The 20,622-nt window shown below is 40.8% G+C and overlaps 1 protein-coding gene across 1 annotated transcript in view; it reads right to left on the bottom strand.

Annotated features, from left to right (window-relative positions):
- Positions 1-1,471: 1,471 nt before the first annotated feature.
- The window catches only part of EIF6 (eukaryotic translation initiation factor 6), a gene marked incomplete in the record, with an annotated part of 690,546 nt that continues 671,395 nt past the window's right edge, over positions 1,472-20,622 (bottom strand). Inside the window, 1 exon segment of the mRNA XM_044090094.1 lies at positions 1,472-2,987. Coding sequence (XP_043946029.1) covers positions 2,975-2,987 — 13 coding nt within the window.

The following is a 20,622-nucleotide window of genomic DNA, read 5'->3' as shown; positions in this document are numbered from 1 at the left end:
TAGCCCAACCAATTAGAGACTTCGTGCTAGAGAAATAGTTGGCCAAGTCGGAGCCAATTCTCGGCTCCGAACCCATGAGTAAAGAATGTAGGCGAGATAGGACCACATAACATCAACTCTTTCAAAAGTTATGCTCCTTTGAGGTGCTCTTCTGTGACACTGGTTTTAAGCAGTGACCTGGCTAGTTCATAGCATATTTAAATTACAGAGTAACAAAAAAAATAAAAGTATTAGTTACTTCAAATGTATTAAATTCTGATTAGATGAATTAAATGTTAAAAGGTCAAACTGTTACCATACTAGTCAACAAGATTTCAACTCTACTTTAATTCACTGATCTTCAACTCTGCAAATAGCCCTTTCAGAGAAAATTACTGCTGGTTTACAACTTGCATGCCCATCAGTGTTGAATTACGTGAGGTGTTTTTTCTATGTAATTGTGTGACCATGCAGTTAGCATATTTAAGTAAAGAAGCAGTGTCAGGGGAGGGGGGGGGGGGCAGACTTACCGCCTGTAAAAAAATGCCTTTTATAATTTGTCAGGCTGAAGTCTCAATCATTTTCTTCCACTGGTCTTGTTGAAAATTAAAACCCAGTCAGAGTTAATGGAAGCAAACGCAATCATGGTGTCATATACTGGATAAATTTCCATAAAGTTCATTCACATACAAATGTAGAAAAGGCTTGTAAAACAATGTAAGCTACATTTAAATGTTCTTCACATTTTCTGCCTTCCCTGTGCTTCAAAAGACAAGAATCAGTCAAGTGCAAGCACCTGTTCCTTTCACAACATTCTTGGCTTACAAGCATTTTTTTCATCTATGCGTACCTTAACTGTTTAGGCATATTTTTCGTCCGTGGACAAAATCTGTCACATTTGTATCCAATCTTTCAGTCAACTGATAAAGACCATGGAAGAAAGCATCCAGTTACTGTTGTCTACAAAAAAAATAAAGATATAATCTGCCTACACCTAGCATGACCAATTGTCTGGAAGGGATGCAAAATGTCATCTCAACAACTAAGTGCTTCGTTCTGTTTTCAACTCATTGATGGTAACACAGCATCTAACCAATGGAGGCAGCTGTAAGGCCTCCTTGTATAATATGCCTGTTAATGGGAGAAGCTGATCCCTTACAGCTCTGTGTCTGCACAGGGAAAACCACAACATATGGAAAACTTCCAACAAGAATGATAAAGATCAGAGCTTGTTTCTAAATGTAGTGTTGTTGATGCAAAATGACAAGAAGGATGGTACAATACCCCAAGCTGCTAAATACAAGACACTCCCGATTAACATTCAAAGGATAGGAAGGGAGGTAACAAAACCAAATGAAAAAGCAGAACATCTACGGAAAATATGCTATCCCCTATATAACTACTGAATGCTAAGACAGATCTTTAAAACAAATGTACATCATAACTTTTGAAATGGCAGCTTAAAATGATGTAATGAAATAATTCATAAAAATGAGAATATAGCAGGCTTTATTTCAGAGAATGCTGTCGGCCAGTAACAGATAAACTAAACCGCATATGCTGCTTAACAGCTACACAAGCAATGAAAACAAACATTTTTGCTCCATTTTTCACTTTTGAGAACCGGGAATCAAAACTACTTTGCTTAGGCAGCTGAAACACTGTTGAGCAACTTCAAAGTTTAATTTAACCTGTTTCAGCACGCAGCTGTACCATGCATTAAAACAGGCATTTCTGAAATGAGCAGCTTGTTCCCCATAAAATGCTCTTTTCTATGTTGCCCAAAGAAACCCCTCCCACTGTGATTAACTGTGTAGTTTGTACTTAACATTTTGTATCCAGATGACTTGGAAATGGGTCAAAGCAGCAAGGAATTCTACTACTGTCACACATTACTTAAACCACTAATAACATTCTACAGCTGTTATATTGCTGAAAGCAAGACTGATCATGCACAGTTAAGAGCAGAATTCCCATCTGGCTGAACCTCTACTACTAAGATTATACATACCGCCACTTCTACAATTAACATGAAATACAACATACATAACACTCACAGATCGGCATCAAAGGACCAGAATACAGATCCCTGCAAAATACTTTAGCCCAGTCTAATGTTTGCAGTGTGTGAACTAATGTGGCATACAAGAGCCTGCATTTGTTTTCTGTAGAATTTCACCGTTTAGGACATTCAAACCCAGCTGATCTTTAAAGTTTCTGATATTTTTAAGTGTCAGCTCTTTCATTATTAACCTCACAACCATTTATGAAGATAAACATTTTTCTACAATTTACATTACTGCAACACAGACATGTCTAAAGATGTTCAATACACAGTGCCAGTAAAAGTCAAACGGGTAATAACCTTGCTGCTTTCTGTTAGTCCACAGAGCTTGTATGTAATCTATACAAGATAATTACAGATGATCTTTGCTTTCCTAATTTCTGCTAATACTTAACTGAAGAGAACAAAAAATAGACTTCATTAGGTAATGCAAAACTCATTTGCTTACAAAACTATCATTTACTATTACACATTACAGTAATACAAGAGTATCTATGCCACTTGCAACAATGTCACTAGAACTTAATTTTTGTCAAAATTAAAAAGAAAAAGGTATGGTATAAACATATACATACATTATATACATATGTTTAATTACTTTTCTCTCTGCTGCTATCTGCAAAATACATCTTTAGACACTGTTTGTGATTAAATTAAGTGCCAAAATTGCGAGTTTATTTTAATCTGTTCTGAGAAAATATTCTCTGTGAGATAATTATCAAAATGTCAAAATACACACTATGGTCTCAGTCTACTTTCACAATCTAGCAAGAACTCATACATGGTACTTAAGGATGGGATAAAGACAGATTTCAACAGGGTGAGTACATCGACAGTATAATGATAAATCACAAATGAGTTATATCTTTTCAGTCTTTTCTTATCGGGTTCTGTCAGGTCTCAGGGCGATGAATTAATGACGAGCACTGCTTAACATGCCAAGCTAAAAAACAAAAAAGAAAAAAGGTGTCACAATGAATGAATAAGCAAAAAAAATTCCAAAATGAAACCTTTTAAATCATAAAAGTAAAGTTGTGTGAAACAGTTATCACAACAAAAGTCAGTAAGAAAGCTGTAGTAACATTTGGGCTAACTTTTTAAGCATGGTAGATCTTGGCAATTTTTCTTCAGCAGTACTTTTCTGTTGAGTCAACACATGTTCTCGTAGTAGTCTTAACTGATGTTGGTCTGCAATACTGCCACTTACATAATCTGTGCTGCCAGGTATTCAGTTTAATATTTGTTAACAAACTACTACTTACCAACACGTATGCACAAGAACACATTTCACACATTAATTGCAGAAAAGAGATATCTTGAATACAGCTAATCAGGGGATGGTGGGTTGGTACACTCTCTGCTCTAATGACTTCTCTTTCTAAATATAACCAATACATTTTTACCATCACCTATTATGAGAGAGGACCCCTCAATGAAGGGATTACAGTTGAATTAGTACAGTTATACAAGTTAAACTTAACATAAAAGTAAACGTTCGAATGATCACTGCTGCAGTAGCCTTAGCTATATGGGTTATATCTTGCCAAGGATATAACAGCTGGACACTTCCAAAGCATCAAGGCACCTTCCATGTGGTCAAACTGCCAACCAGCTCATGATGAACTTGACTAAAAGACAAGTTTGAGCACAAAGCCCTTCAGAGCTTTCCTGCCAGCAGAGACAAGGAGGCTGAACCTTGAAATGACAATGCTGAGAAAAAAAAAATAAACATCCACACTCTGGAATAAAACACAAGGTGGATGGAGGGACCAAGCAGCTACTGTAGTAGTGGTCATTCAAACATCTATGGCTATGATAAGTTTTACTTACACAACTGTACTATGTTCAGTATATTGATCACGGTTGCAGTAGCTTTGGCTATATGGGTAGATTAAGGAGTTGAAGAAGAGTCCAGGAGCCCCTGGAGAATGGTCCGAGCACAACTTGAGCTGGACACAGAAAAAGAATCAATTAATAGTGCATTATGACAGTACGTACAGAGGACCAATTGGCAGCATCTAGGATACTTAAACAATGAAACCCTTTCCAAAAAACTACAGATGAAGCAAACGCCTTGACAGACTGGGCCTTGGCCTTGCCTGGAATAGTTTTGTTATGGTGAGTATAAAAAAAGCTAACAGCCTTAGATAATCATTTGGAAATATTATGTTTTGACTCAGGCTCACTGGAAATGAACTACTGATCTGAAGGATTCAATTCTGTGAAGACAGTACCCAAGCTGTCTGTGGACATCAAAGGTATGGTGTAGCCTTTCTCCCTAATTTTTAGGCTCAGGAAGGAAAACAGGGAGATGGACAGCTTGGTTTTTAGTAAACTCGGACACCACTTTACGCATAAAAGGAGGATTAGTTCTCAAAGAAACCCTGTCCCTGTGGAAGAAGAGATGGGGATTATCACCATAAGATCTTGCAACTCCCTTCTTGCAGATGTCAGAGCAATCTGTAAAACTGTTTTCCATATTAAGAACATCAAGTCAGCCACATAAGCTGGCTCAAATAGATCAAGTGTTAGCTTCTCTAACACAAAATTAAGATCCCAAGGAGGAGGCAATGATTTTCCTAGAACTCTCTCATGTGAAACTCCTTTCAAGAATATTTTGACATGAGACTGCACTGAAAAGGAAGGATTCATGGGCAGAAATGCTGACATGGTTGATAAATGAACCTTTATAGAGGAATAAGAAAGGCCATAAGATAGTATTCCACACAAATATTATAGAACCAGAGAACAACTAGCCCTGGGATGGGTGCTGGTTATGCTGCTGGCCCCAACTAGGAAACATTTTTCCATTTGCTAATACGTTATTTTCTAGTAGCAGCCTTTCTTGCCCAAATTAGTGCCTGCTGCACATCCTCAGTAAACAGGTGCCTAAAGGGAGTTACGACCTATCATCCAGCTAGTCAGTTAAAGTCGACTGATCTCAGAGTATATCAAACACCCTTGTTCTTGTGTGAGTAGATCCAGTCTAAGGAAGCTTATGGTAAGTGCCCCTGGCCATTTCTAAAAGGGAGAACCATGGTTGCCTGGGCCAGAAGGAAGTCACCACAATGATACTGGGGGATTCCTTCTGAATCTTCAGAAGTACCCTGGATATTACTGGAAAGGGTGGAAGAGCATACAGGAACATTCCTGTCCAAGGGAAAAAAGGCATCTATCTTCCAGGCCTTCTTGCATGGAGTCCTGGAACAGAATCCTATCATATGATTGCTCAGAGAAAAGGCAAAGTGGTCTACTAGAAGAACTCCCTACAGATGGATCAGAACTTGAAGAACCCCGGTCTAGTTTCTATTTGGAAGGGTCTGTCCTTGTCCAGCCCAGCTTGTCTGCCACATACTTTTGCTCTGATGGAATGTAGGATGGCTGTAGAGTGAGACTGTGCTTTTAAACGGGTCTCTATTAAATAAGCAAACATTTAAAATAGCGAACACTGATTCACTGACCCTTTAAAAGTGAAAGCTTGAAATCCCGAAGACATGGAACAGCAAATTTTTTTCCCAGGGGAAATAAAAATTGTTGTTTCTCACACACAAACCCCCCCCCCCAAAAAAACTTCAGAACACGAAAAGTGGGGAGCTTCGTCCCCCCCCCCCCCAACCAACCTAAATATACCATTCTCTGAGATTGCATCACGGTGGAGGAAATGGCAAAGTCCTGAAAACGGCCCAGCGATTTTTTTCCCTGGGGAAAAAAAGTCAATGTTCCATGTTTTCAGGATTTCAAGCTTTCGCTTTTAAAGCGTCGATAAATCAGCATTCGCTATTTTAAGCATTCACTGATTTAATAAAGACCCTGTTAAACTGCAAAGGGGGCACAACCAAGTTCTCTCTTGATTATGTACATGACTGTGGTACTGTCTGTAACCACGTGAAATGGTCCCACGAACTAAACACGATTCAGAGATTTCAGTGCCTTGATCAGAGCAAGCACTTACTTGATATTTATGTGCTTGCATCTACCCTTGGTGTTCCACACCTCCTGCACTTTTATCCTCTTGAAACTGCTCCCAGGGTGAAGTCCAAAGCAACTGTGGTGGCTGACTGCTTTGAAGCAGGGACAGAGAAGTGGAGACCTGGATTAAGGGATATCTGACTCTACCAAAAGTCTTCTCTTCTGACAAACCCCAAGATGAAGGTTGTTGATGCTGTGGCCAAAGAGATTTCTGAGACCACTGAATCCTTCTCAAGTGGAGTCTTGCCACGGGTATTATGAGAATCAGATTCCATGAGACCTAAAATCCTGAGATGTTCTCTCTCAGAGACCAAAGTTGGAATGCAAAAAGTACAGTTTTGTACCTACCATAAATGTAGATGTTCGAGTGTTCACCCTGCTGCAGTCATCACACTTGGGTTATCCTGCCGTCAGGCGGTCCCGCAGTCGGCCTGAGTTCCAAAGTCTTGGTCCAGCGTCGGTTGCGGTCGCTTCTTCCCTGACGTCAGTGCACCAGGGGTATACAAGAGGCATTCGATGCCATTTTCTTCAGTTTTTCTTGCCCCAGATGTCAGGTGCCCCCAATAGGTAGGCAATACATATATATTGCTATATAAAAAATTACATATAAAAATAAAACAATACCTTCAGGCACAAGCAAATACACCACAGAGGTTGTATAGGATAGAGTGGTATAGATAAGTCCAGCTAGTTCAGAGGGGATGGAGGGAGGGTAACCTGGACTGCATCAGGTTGAACACTAACATCTACATTTATGGTAGGTATAAAACTGTACTATGTTCATCGTGTTACCCTGCTGCAGTCATCACACTTGGGTTGAATCCCAAACAGACCTCTCAACCAATTGGGAACAAATTTCAGCAGAATCAGGGACAAGTCAAGCAAAAATCAGGGACAATCAGGGACACTTTTAAAATATCAGTGCTATTAACTTGAAACATTGACAGAATCAGAGCATATGAATTAATACATATTTTCTGAAGTAAAAGAAGTTTATAACTCTTAATTATTGTCATTATTCATTAAGTGTAATTCACCACCTTTCCTCCCAAAAGTCACTAGTTTTAGGAGGGATTAAGAAGGACAGAGTTAAAATTTGAGTTAAAATCAGGGACATCCCTGAAAATCAGCGACAGTTGAGAGGTATGATCCCAAAGCTAAGGATGGGTGGTGGAGTTAAACAAGGTTAGAAGCAGCTAGTAGGCCCTGCAAAACTGCAGTGGCAAAACCAGCTCTAGTCTTAGAATATAGAGGTAAGTGGTGAAGGTGTGCACTGTACTCCAAGTTGCAGCTTCCAGAATATCCTTGGTTGGCACCCCCCTGAGAAAGGCTGCTGATGTAGCTGTAGCCCTCGTGGAGTGGGACCTAATGTTAGCAGGTGCCTGTTTCCCATGATGCGTGTAGCAGAAACGTATGCAATGTCCTATCCATTTTGAAATGGTCTGTTTAGAGATAGCTTTTCCTTGTGATCCTGCAGCATAGGCTACAAAGAGCTGGTCAGATTTTCTGAAAGCCTTAGTTTTATCCAAGTAGTAATGTAATTGCCTGTGAATGTCCAAAGAGTGCAGGAGTCTTTCTCCTTTGTTCTGGGGATTTGGGAAAAAGGTGGGCAAATGAATGGTTTGGTTTAGGGCCTCACTGGATACCACCTTTGGCATAAAGGAATGGTTAGTTCATAGAGAGACTCTGTCTTGATGAAAAATGAGGAAAGGCTCCACTGCCATTAGTACCTGTAGTTCTGAGACTCTTCTAGCTGAAGTTATTGCTAGTAGCAGGGCAGTTTTCAATGAAAGAAATTTTAAATCAGCTGAAAAAGCTGGTTCAAAGGGTGGCAGTGTAAGCTTTTCCAGAACAAAGTTGAGATCCCAGGTAGGTGTTGGTGCTATCCTGGGCGGTCTTATGTTCTTAGCCCCTCTGAGGTACTGTCTTAGGAGTGGATAATAAAGGAGGATCCGTGTTGTAATGAGCTGAAATTGCTGAGGCATGGATCTTAATAGATGAAAGTCCTTTGTGCAACATCTCAGTTAAATATTGTAGAATCTGAGGAATGTTTGGATCAAGGGGATTTTGGCCTTTAGCCTGGTTCCAGGCGCAAAATCTTTCCATTTGTCTGAATAGGTCTTCCTGGTGCTGGGCCTCCTGGCCTCCAGAATGACATCCATAACAGCTTTGGATAGAGGTGTTGGCTGGTTGTTTAGGTAATTTGCCATGCAGCCAGGTTTAAAGTCTTGGGCTGGCTGTGTAGAATTTGATTGTCTCACTGGGTGAGCAGGTGAGGAATTTGTGGTAAAATCCATGGTGGGCCGTGGGCCATGTTCCTTAGAATTGGATACCAGTGCTGGCGTGGCCAGTCTGGTGCAATGAGTATCATTTGTGGCCTCTCTAATCTGACTTTCAGCAGTACCTTTGCTAGAAGAGGCAGTGGAGGAAAGGCATACATTGTTAATGTTTTCCAACTGAATGAGAGGGCGTCCACTTTCCAAGCTTGTGGATGGGATGGAATGCAATGTCCTTGTGCAAAATTTTTGAAGTTGGTAGTTTTGGGGGTTGGCAAACATCTATGTCTGGGCGTCCCCATTTTTGAGTTATCATTGCAAATACTTGTGGATCTAGTTTCCACTCATGGGGATCCATGATGTTTCTGCTTAGGTCGTCTGCCAATGTGTTTATCTTTCCTGGCAGGAATTGTGCTTGTAATTGAACCTGGTAAGACAGTGCTGTGTTCCACAAGGTCATTGCTTGCCTGCACAGAGGGTAGGAATGTGTGCCCCCTTATGTACCACGACTGTGGTGTTGCCCGTCTTTATTATTAGTTGTCCTGGGTGTAAGAGGTCCTTGAAAGCTGTTTGGGCATTCTGTACTGCTAGCATTTCTTTTTGATTGATATGCAGATGCCTTTGATCTGTAGTCCATTTGCCCTGAATGCACTGCCCTGCCATGTGTGCTCCCCAGGCATAGTCCGGATGTATCTGTTGTCATAGTTTGCCTGGCTGTGGGTAAGGTGAAAGGCTGACCCTTGTTGAGGTGACATGCCTGTGCCCACCATAGAAACTCCTGTTGAAGGCAGGGAATGAGTGGTATTGTTTCCAAGCTGTGGCTGTGCTGAGTCCATACGCTTTTCAGGTACCATTGTAATTTCCTCATATGCAGTTTTGCACATGGTATTAGTAGTATGCAAAATGCCATGAATCCCAAGGCCTGCATAATTTTTGTTGCAGGGAGTTGGGTCTTTGTTGCCATTACTTTGAAGTATTGTCAGCTGTTGTTGCTTGTCTGGTGTGAGATAAGCCATCTGGGCCATTGTATTCAAGCTGGCAGCCAGGAATATTATGTTTTGTGAGGGCACTAGTTTTGATTTCTTTTCGTTTACTGTGTACCCGAGGCAACTTAGGTGTTTGACAAATGCCAGATGCTTTAAAAGAATGTCCTTGCTTTCTGCTTGAATAAGGCAGTCGTCCAGGTATGGGTATATTTGAATTCCTCTTTGTCTGCAGTATGCAATTACTGGTGCCAGGCATTTTTTGAAGCCCATGGGCGCAGTAGATGAGCCAAAGGGCAGTGCAGAGAATTGATAATGGGTTGAACCTGCAATGAAGCGGAGGTATCTTCTGCAATTTTGTCTGATAGGGAAATGCAGGTATGCCTCCTTGAGGTCCAACGTTACTAGCCAAGCATTCTTGCCCAGCATGGGAAGAAGCTGCTGTAGTGCTAGCATCTTGAATTTTGGTACTTGTAGATAGGTGTTCAGAATTAAAAGATCCAGAATGGGTCTCCATGCTTTGTCTATTCTTGGGACTAGAAAGAGTCTTGAGTAAAATCCTTGTCCTTGCTCCTGTGTAGGTACCTGTTGAATGGCTCTCATGTCCATGAGAGCTGTAATTTGTTTTTGTGCCTCTGCCCATTGATTTGGTGGCAGGTCTGGCATTCCTTTTATCCTTGGCAAGGTATGAAAGTGGAATCTGTACCCTTGTGAGACGATGTTTAGGACCCATTTGTCTTTTGTGATGATGTGCCAGTTGTCTGCAAAAAGTGCTAATTTTCCTCCCAAGGGAGCTGCCAAGAGAGATTTGCTTGGTAGTTTGAGGACTGAGTCATTGTGTTTGTCTTCTGCTAGCTTGGGGCCTGTCTTCTCTTTTCTGGGTAGTAGTACCCCATTGGCGAGGTTTGTAAGGGCCTTGTGACTGACCTCTGCCTCTTGGGCATCTGTATTTGCCCCTCTGTGATCTGTCAGAAGCTGGAAAGGACCAGTTTTTTGTTGGCCAATTTCTGCTGAAACGAGGGGGTTGTACCTGTAAAAAATCCTTTACCGTCTGCATAGACTTTGCCTTATCCTCCATTTTCTTTAAAACCTCTTCTGCTTCGACACCAAATAATACATCCTGCTGTAAAGGTGCATCCAATAATTTTGCTTTAACATGATCAGGTAGGGTTTGTTCTTTTAACCAAGCATGTCTACGTATGACAGACCCAGTAACAGCTGCTCTACAGGAAGCTTCCAATGAATCAAATCCACATTGCAAAGTAAGTTTGCCCACCTGTTCAGCTGCATGCAAAAGATCCTGCATTTCCTTGAATTCAGACTGTTCAGAATGTGTGCTCATTTTTTGTTTTGAGACATTAGGAATTGCTGATATTTCAGCATGTGAAACTGACAATTTAATGCTCTCATAGCCAGAGTAGCTGAGGTGTATATTTTCTTTCCCCATCTATCTAGGGCTCTGGAATCCCTTTCAGAGGGCACAGGATTTTTAGCCATAGAAGCTTTAGCCCCTTTGGGACCCTGGGAAATTGTTTCTACGTCAGCCACAGGGCTTTTATAAAGGAATTTGTGTGAGTCAGGTACTCTGTAGTACCGGTCTGGTTTGGGTGCAGCAGGAGGTAGAGAGTCTGGATTTAGACTAGACTCCAAGTAAACATCATCCACAATGTCTAAAACTGGAGGGATAGCAAGTGGTCTGTGCTGGGGTATTAAAAGGAACTCTCGGAGCCTTTTCTTAGAATCAGAGTAGTCCTGGCCTTCCCAGTGGAAATGTTCCCTCATGGTATGTAAAGTTTCCCCAAAGGAGTAGTCTTCAGGGGGAGATGCTGAGGGAATAGAGTCTTCAGCATCAGAGTCTTCATAAGGGGGAAAAGTGTAATCCTGTTCCTCAGAAGAATCTGAGGAAATTGAAACCTGGACAGAGGAAGCATAATCCTCCTCTTGTCTTGGTCTTTTATCTGGAGGGGGATGGGAACCCCTGATTAGGGTAATCAAATCTTCAGCCATCTTGAGCATCTGTTTCTTAGGCATGGGGCCTTGAACTGTAGACTGATGTACAGTCTTTTTTGGTTTTAATGGAGTTTTAAGCTGAGTTTTAAGCTTAGCATAAGATTTAATGGTGAGTGTAGTCGGTCTGAAGACACCTTCTGCAACCAAAGGTGTTTCTACTGCACCGGGATCTCCTGCTCCGGTGTTGGAAGGGCCTAATGAAGATGGCTGTGACGGCCTAGTACACTCAGCTTGAGAATACGCAGCTGTCTGGGGTTCCAATTCTGTGGTCGTCAGGGGCTGCGTAGGTGCCTCACTGAAAACCGGACAACCGGCGACAGGCCCAGCGGAGGCCTCGGAGTCTGGCTTGTTCCTAGGCTGCCTGTCCTTATCCTTGCATTTTTTATGCATGCCTGTTGTCGGCTGCTCCGACGGCATGATATAATTAAATTTCCTACCAAAGTAATGTCGTGCGAAGTCAAAACGGCATTTGATAGTTCATTTATTAAACCTAGCACAAAATCGACAACCTGTGATGTCGTGGTCTGGGCCTAGGCAAGGAATACAGTAACAATGGAAGTCCTTATGAGGTATTTGCTTCCCACAAGAAATGCAATTGTTAACTTTTTCTGACATCGGACTGAGGCAAGAAAAAGGTTCCCCAACGGGGTACTTAGCTTTATTGAAGACTTCGGACTGAAATTCGATTCGAAAATCTCAGGTGTCGGCCGACTGGCACTTGCGAACTGCTTCTGCTTCGGGCAACGCGCGGCAAGAAAGACTGAAGAAAATGGCATCGGATGCTTCTTATATACCCCTGGCGCACCGACATCAGGGAAGAAGCAACAGCAACCGACGCCGGACCAAGACTTTGGAACTCAGGCCGACTGCGGGACCGCCTGACGGCAGGATAACCCAAGTGTGACGACTGCAGCAGGGTAACATGATGAACATCCTTAGATACAGATCTAGATAAAGACCTGTTTTTTTTCTGTGGAAGAAAAGCTCTTTAAACTAAAGTGTGTAGTTGACATCCAGAAACACAATCCTGTGTGATGGAGTCAAGAGTTTTGAATGTTCTCTTGGAAAACTCCATGGCAACACAAAGCAGTAAAAACAAAATAGTAATTTATTGTGAACACAATAACAGACGCAGCACAATAAAATGAATAAAACAAAGGAAATAAGCAGTTTTGTTTGAATAATATCAAACTTCCTCAGATCAGATTAAAAGTAAAAATCATGTGACCCCTTTATATAACAAAAGATCATGTGCAAACCAAAACCTTGAAAATACAATATAGCCAAATAAGGTTAAAACAATGCAACCAGTCCACTTCAAGGCATTTAAAGGCAAAGCAGCTCACATAATACGTAAAAACGCGATTGCACTAACCAGTGATAAAACACAGAAACCCATTCAAAAATATTAAAATAATGTGAAATACATACTATTTATCAAAAGATTTAAGCCTTAAAAGGCTGACTATTTAAATAATGTTATTTAGGCTAGGAGGGGCAGTCTCCTACAAATAGACTTGCCACCATAACTCACGTTGCTCCAGTAATATTTTCCACAGTCCTCCTCTCGGACTCTTCAATACTTGTAAAACGAATTTAAACTCATGACCAGGAAACTGATTTACTTTTTTTTAATTTCATATTTCATATTTTATATATATATATATATATATATATATATATATATATATATATACTCGTAGATAGAATCTTGGGCATGTGGTACAAGTAGCAATATATATAATTCCTTGGGTGTAGCAAGAGAATCAACCAGGAATAGGGATGTATTTATTCCCCCTGACGCACAGTTCATGTATTGGCATTGGTGTCATGGCCCACAATTGGCTCTCCTACCTTCAGTTTTACTGGTACCCAATTGCTCAAAAATTGTCTTCAAATTCGAGCCTCTTCCGTATACAAAATTGGGGGTGAACTCCCAATCGGTCACCGATATCTTTGTTGGCAACAAGCAAACTCCATTTTTTTCTGACACCTGAAATTTCTGCACTATTCAAATTATTAGTAATGTACCCAAAAGAGATTCTCGATGCTTTGAAAAAGACTCTGCAAAGACAAGCAAGTCATCTAAATATGGAAATATGTGCATACTCTGTTGCCTGCAATGACCTACAACTAGAACTAGTTACTTTGTGAACATTCTTGGAGCAGGGGATAGTTTAAAGGGCAACGCAGAGAACTGATGACATGATCCAGACGCACACAACCTTAACAAATGTCTGAAGACTGGATGAACAGGGATTTAATAAGCATATTTAAGTGTACTATTACAGAAAACCTGAAAGGGGAATGAGAAGTAACAGGTTGTGGATTATCATCATTGTGAATGTGGGCAATACCAAAAACAGGTTTAGGAAAAAAAAGATCTGGAACTGGTTTCCAAGAAATTTCTTACTTTGAAACTAAGAACATCCTTGAGTAAAAACCCTTCCATGCCTGGAAAGTAGGGACTGGTTCTATCACTCATTGGGACTGCATGTGATGAAGAACTGGTGCAAACAGAGTCTGATCTGGAGGATGAGGAATAACCCCCTGGAATGGAGGAACTGCCATGTGTAAACTCGAATAAATTTCAGAACCAATTTGTCTGAAATTATCCATTGCCAATGAGGAAAAATGGAGATTCAGATTTTCTGCAAGAAAAGGGCCAGGGTGGAAGGGGTTCACAAGATCTCTTAAACAGTCATTCAGAACTGGACTGTCCTTGGTTTTGAGAGGTTCACGACTTCTTTCTGGAACCCCCCCTTCACATTTCTTCTTAAACATCTGTTTACCTGTACTTTGTTGACTGTTTATTCTTTTTTTTCCCCCCAAACACAAGATGAGGAAATAGAAAATCTCTTTGGAAAAGTTGCAAAAGGATGGCTGAAAAATCTTAAGAGATTCCCAGGATCAGGTTGCCCCTTTCATTACACTTTTTGATCACCTCTGCAGTACAAGGACCAAACATTAAATCTCTTTCCAATGAAGAATTTAAAATCTAATTTGTTTTCAAAACAATACCAGGGCCATAGCTCTGGAAGACTTTCAATAATTAGCAGCAACCTATTTAATAGAAAACAATAAGTTATTTAAAGCAGATTTTCCTCACAAGAAGAAATTGCAGATAAAGTATGCCTCATACTTGCACAGTTTGTGAGAACATATATAAGCCTGATAATTAAAAATTCTGAAAATCAAAGCTGCAGAAATATACACCTTTCCCCCCATTTCTAACAATTTTCCCATCCTTATCAGAAAGGGTAGGATTGCAATTAACTATGTGCTTAGCAGTAGTGGGATCAACTAAAGCTATAGTTGCAGAGTCGGGTTTGGGAAAGTGCATAAAAATTTAAAAGACTCAGGAACTTTCCACATCCTATTTGCCTTTAAGGGTAGCTAGCTGACAAGAAAATTGCAAACAGTTAACACGCATCTTCTAAAGTGGACAGAAGAGGAGGAATATGTGTAGATTCTGGAAACAACTCCTGTAACTCACTGCTTTCTGAGGGACTTAGAAATGTCAGTATTCTTCCACTGAAAACACTGGCACATTCTAGCAATATTTTCAGCAAAACAGAACCCCACACATGGAGAATCAGAAACTGCGCTCTCCTGCAAGTCTAAATCAGAAATCCGTTCAGATTCTGAATCTTAAACCTCTTCTTGAAAAGAGGAACACCTTTCTCTTTTACCAGAAAATACTTTACAAGAAGGCTCAATAGCCTGACACAAACCCTAAAAGCCAGCCCCAGTAAACTGCTCCTAACCAAACACTGAGTAGTAGACACATGCTCGTTTTTTGTTTTTGACAGGAAAATGGAGTTAACAGTGTTAAAGACAGCAGCAGCTTCCCCACAGATGGGCACTGCATTCTGACACAAGGACAACTTCCCTATTCCTTCTTCCAAGACCGACAAGAATGACTCTTTCCTTGCTTACTAAGGGGACCCCAACAGCTGGAGAACACGTGGCTAACCCCCAGTCCACAGTAGTTGTAGGTGCTACACCATAGGGATTTGGGGTAAAAGATAAGTAGTCTGAGGTAATATAAATGGCCACAGCAGAAGTACCCACCTGCTGTGGTGGAAAAGGCAGAGTGCTTAATTTCTTTCCTTTTCTGTGGCCGGAAGAAGGACCGACTGTGGGACCAGTAGTCTGTTACATGGTCAGGCCAAAAAATGGTGCCTCTTTCACAGGGAAGACAAGCAGCAATTGCTGATAAACACTACCAGTCCACAAGCGTTACTTTTCTGACCAGAAAAAAAAAGTGAAAAGCACTTTAAAACACTATGCCAGCCCCATCACAGAAAAAATGTTTTCACTTTACACCTCTTTTAAACTGACAGAAAAAAATAAGTGCCCTATTTAAAAGTATGTTCTAGTCTTGAGACAATCCATTAAAATGCAACACTCTTGGCTTTAAAATAATTTTCCTGAAGAGGAAAGTAATAAAGCATCAACAAAATTAAGAAAATGGATTTTCCCCAAAGGGAAATTATCTGTCCAGTAAAGGAAGGCACAAGCTTACCATTGATCCTTACAAGTCTCAGAGAAGCATACTCTTTGGCAGCAGTAAAGCTCTGAAGGGCTTCACACCCAACCTTGTCTTTGACAGTTTTGGCATGTAAAAGGTGCTCTGAAGCTTTGGAAGCTCGCTGGCTGTTATGTCTGTCGGGATATACCCCATACAACAAAGGCTTCCGCAACAGTGATAGACATGATGAACACTGAAAATCCCACTATCCTCCCTCTAAACAACAATCTGAGGTGCATTTCAGCAAGAATACTATTTTGAATATTATACGGAATAAAATGACACTGGTTTCAGAAACGCAGTTCAAAGTACAAAATGCATGCAAAAGACCCCCAATTTTTATATATATAAAAAATCAGAAGCTAATGATTGTAAACAGCATAAAACAGTTTTAGGCAAGAAATAAGCATAAACGTATAAAAAAAACTTGCAAGAAATGTTTATATAAACTGGCAGTGGTGGCTGGTGACTTCAAATCAAAGAGGGGGTTGCAGGAGACAGCTGAATGGGTGGGGCCAATGGGAAGGGTTGTGACCAACTAGAAAGGGGCAGAGCTATTCTTAAAACCACAACTGCAACTTTAAATACGCTGCCCTGGGTGCCAAACCATCATTATGAGAGTCCAATCAAGACAAAATAAAGTGTAGAAGAAAGAAAAATATTTCAATGCATTGGCTACATGACAGCTTACAATATTTAGATGGAAAAAAAATGGTTGTGAGGCATGAAAAATTTAATTATTTTTTAAATACATTACTGGAATGCCAGTCAAAAATCAAGTATAAAAAAACACAAGCAGCACTCAACTCAAACCACTTCTCCTTGCACTGTATTTCTAATTATAATTTATATTCAGCTTTATAAAAGTACCAAGTAACATGCTGAAAGTAGCAATCTCTATGATACCCCCCTCTTGTAAAAATGTTTATCCAAAAAAGACCTGCTGGCTGACAACTATCTACTTGTTTCATGGGGAAAACATGATTAAAGTAAAAAATGAGCAGCAAACAAGAAACAATCTCAAGATAAATTGCTTAAAGGAAACTGCACAGGTTATGGACCACACGCGGTAGATCGGCATTCTGTTTAGTTTACAGTTAAGCCTGCAAAGATGACTGCAAGTCTCCATCAAATGTAATGAGCTTCTGAAAATACTGTAATCCTGTACTTTATTACAAATACTGTCATATGCATTTTAATATCTAAGGCTTATACGTTCTCTAGTTGTGTAAATATTCTCCGCACAGCAACAAAAAGGCTTTCAGTGTTGGTAATTCTTTAACATTATGCTTATTAAAGCTTATTTGTATTTTACAATCTCAGACACGCTTATCTGATGGTCATTAAAGCACTTCTACTTAAACACAGAATAACAGGGCATTGCAACAGCATGCATTTTCTGAATAAGCATAAATGAACAGTATAAAAATATGACAAAACCAGAACATTCTGCAAAATCAAGGACAGATGAAAAGCCATTGGCATACTTGTATCTACCTTGGATGGGGGAATACTCGGCACACTTACACTGCATAACTGCTCCTTGCCCTGCTTGGACACATCCAGAGTCACTACATGGGGGAGTGGGGTGCAACAAGTATGTCACAATTTGAAATGTCTTTGGCTGACTGTGATGGCTCTGACACATTTGTCATACCTCTCAAACTTAGAGCAAGAAATCTGGACAAAGCCATACATAGAAGTGGGACAAAGGCCCAAAAATAAGTATGATTTTTAAACATTGCTCTTATAAACTTAGAAAGATAATAGAATAGTAATAGGTCTTGCATTAGTATGAATTTTCTGAAGGGTATGAAATCTGAAACTCAAATGTCTGTCATTTTCTAACTTCAATCTTTAATGATTTGCCACTAATTTGCCAGAAAACCACAATTTTATGAAAAAATGGGCCAAAAATGTGATGCAAAAATATAAAATTGCCACACAATACAGCTAGGTACCTGTCAAAGAAGGGACACTTTTTTTTAAATATTAGTACTGTAGCTGACAACATAAGAGAATTTACATGCATTTCTGAAATAAAAGTAATCTATAACTCAGATCATTATAGTGATTTATAATTACAAACCCTTCACATTCTCTTCCAAAATTGCCATTTTGTGGAGGGACTGGGGGAGAGCAACATTTTGAGCCAAAATCAGGGACAGTTGAGAGGTTTGGCTATTCCTAACTCTATAAAGCAAATTATTTGCATGCATCTCTCAAACTCTTAATGCAGGAAATCTTGACAAGGCCAAATACTCCTCACCCTGGAGAATGTTGTGCAGTTACTCAAACATGATTCAAAGCCACAGAAAGTACTCCAGCAGTGCATGGCTAGAATGCCTTTCATACATTCAGACCATCCCTCCATTAATTGGGAGGCATACATAACCAATAATATGCAGGCCCAAAGATTTCTTGACTTTGTAAATTCAAATCTCCTGCAGCAGCTAGTCCGCATTCATATGAGGGGAAAAATATCCTAGATCTGGCACTCACAAATATGAGAGAATGCTGCACCCACCGCACCTTGCTATGTCCTCACTAGTAAGATCAGATCACAAAGCGGTCTCCCTTGAAATAAAGGTAAAACTAGTCCCCCCACCTAGCTCCCCTAAACCCAAATAACACAAAATCCTATGCAGAGGCATACTCAAAATCCCTGCATGACCATATAAAACAACTGCAAAAAAACAGCAGTGCCAGACCAAAATAAACTCAGGCCAAACTGCAACAACAAGCCACCGTGGTGGGTTTCTAGTATTAATAGGTTGCACAATAAAGGAAAGAAAATCCTGTTGAGAAGTAAGAGGGAATGTGCACAACAGATAAGTCCCTCAATCTAAACAAATGAATCAGGGTACTAGTAAAGTCTTTGAAAGCAGACTGAGGTAAAAATAGCCTCCAAAGCCAAGGGTAACCATAAGGCATTTTTCAGTTATTTCCGCAGTCTTATGGGTAACACCCAACAATGCGTGGAATTAGTTAAAGATGGCATCACCTATACTCAGCTGGAAGAAACAGCAAATCTGCTGCCTGACAAATTTAGCTCAAATTTCACCTCCCATCACCCCCATGCCCACCCCCAAAAAATATCCTCCACCACTCCACAGCCAATTATTACCAAACAGGTTGAAACTACGCTCACTAAAGCTAAAAACATGGCTTCAATAGGGCCTGATAATGTACCAGGCTGTCACTTAAACAGCTTGAATAGGATCTCTATTTAACCACAGCCTCTGGACTGGCTTTGTCCCAATAGAGTAGAGGACTGCAATAGTCATCCTTCTACATAAAGGGGGAACATCTATTGACCCGGGAAATTACAGACCCATAAGTTTGTCTAGTCTTGCATGTAAGGCCATGGAAAGAATAATTATGGACCTGATAATGATGTATGACACATCCAAACATGAATCTGACCCAATTCGACTTTGTCAAGGGTAGGTCATGCCTACTGAACCTAGTGACTTTTTCAAAGAAATCTACCAAGGCCATGAATGAGGGGAAAAGTACAGTTGTGTGCACTTACCATAAATGTAGATGCTCGAGTGTATTCACTGTTGCAGTCATCACACTTGGATTACCTGCCTGCAGGTAAGCCCTCAGTGGGCCCGAATACCAGTCTCTTAGTATTTCTGCGCTGGATGCTGTCGCTTCTTCCATGACGTCAGGTCATCAGGGGTATAAAAACAGACAGCAGACACCATTACATCAGTTTTTCTTGCCCCAAATGTCAGGAGCCCCCAAACAGGGAGCTAGTATACGGTGTGGAAACCACCACCAGTAAAAAGTAAAAACCAATATCATTAGGAATAGCCATAGAGAGGAGAGAAAGAAAGAGAAAACCAGGGGGCTGGAGGGATGGAAACCAGGACTGCAACAGTGAATACACTCGAACATCTACATTTAAGTGTACACAACTGTACTATGTTCTTCGTGTTTCACTGTTGCAGTCATCACACTTGGGTTGATTCCCAAAGCTGAGGAAGGGTGGAGGCAGTCAAGAAGAGTTAGGGCTGGCTACTAGGCCCTGCAAGACTGCTGTAGCAAATCCTGCCCTTTATTTGGAAAAGATAGGTAAGTGGTAATGCTTGGTGAAGGTGTGTACAGAACTCCAGGTTGCAGTTTCCAGAATGTCACTGGTAGGGACTCCCCTGAGAAATGCTGTAGAGGTAGAAGTAGCCCTAGTGGAATGTGTTCTGACCCCCTGAGGGGTTGGTTTTCCATGGCGCTTGTAGCAGAAATGAATGCAGTGTGCTATCCATTTGGAAATTATTTGTTTAGAAATGGCCTTGCCCTCTGCCCTTGCTGCAAAGCTGACTAGCAGCTGGTCAGATTTCTGAAAGGCTTAGGCCTATCAAGGTAGAACTTGAGCTGTCTGTGCATGTCCTAAGAGTGCAGGATCCTTTCTCCTTTATTCTGAGGGTTAGGGAAGAAGGTTGGCAAACGGATGGATTGGTTTAGGACCACACTGGACACCACCTTAGGCATAAAGAACTGGTTAGTCCTGAGGGAAACCCTGTCAGCATGGAAAATAATAAAGGGTTCCACTGCCATCACTGCCTGTAGCTCAGACACTCTTCTACCTTAAGTGATGGCTAGAAACACGGCTGTTTTCCAAGAGAGGAATTTTAACTCTGCTGAAGCAGCAGGTTTAAAAGAGGGAAGCGTGAGCTTTTCCAGTATAAAGTTAAGATCCTAAGCAGGGGTTGGGTGCTTTCCTTGGGGGGCCTTAAGTTGGTGGCCCCTCTCAGGAACTGTTTGAAGAGAGGGTGAGAAAATAGAGGTGGTGCAGTATTG

The sequence above is a fragment of the Protopterus annectens genome, chromosome 12.part0 (genome assembly GCF_019279795.1).
Source record: "Protopterus annectens isolate FY-2018-M chromosome 12.part0, PAN1.0, whole genome shotgun sequence".
Lineage (NCBI taxonomy): Eukaryota > Metazoa > Chordata > Ceratodontiformes > Protopteridae > Protopterus > Protopterus annectens.
This window is presented reverse-complemented; position numbering and strand designations above follow the sequence as displayed.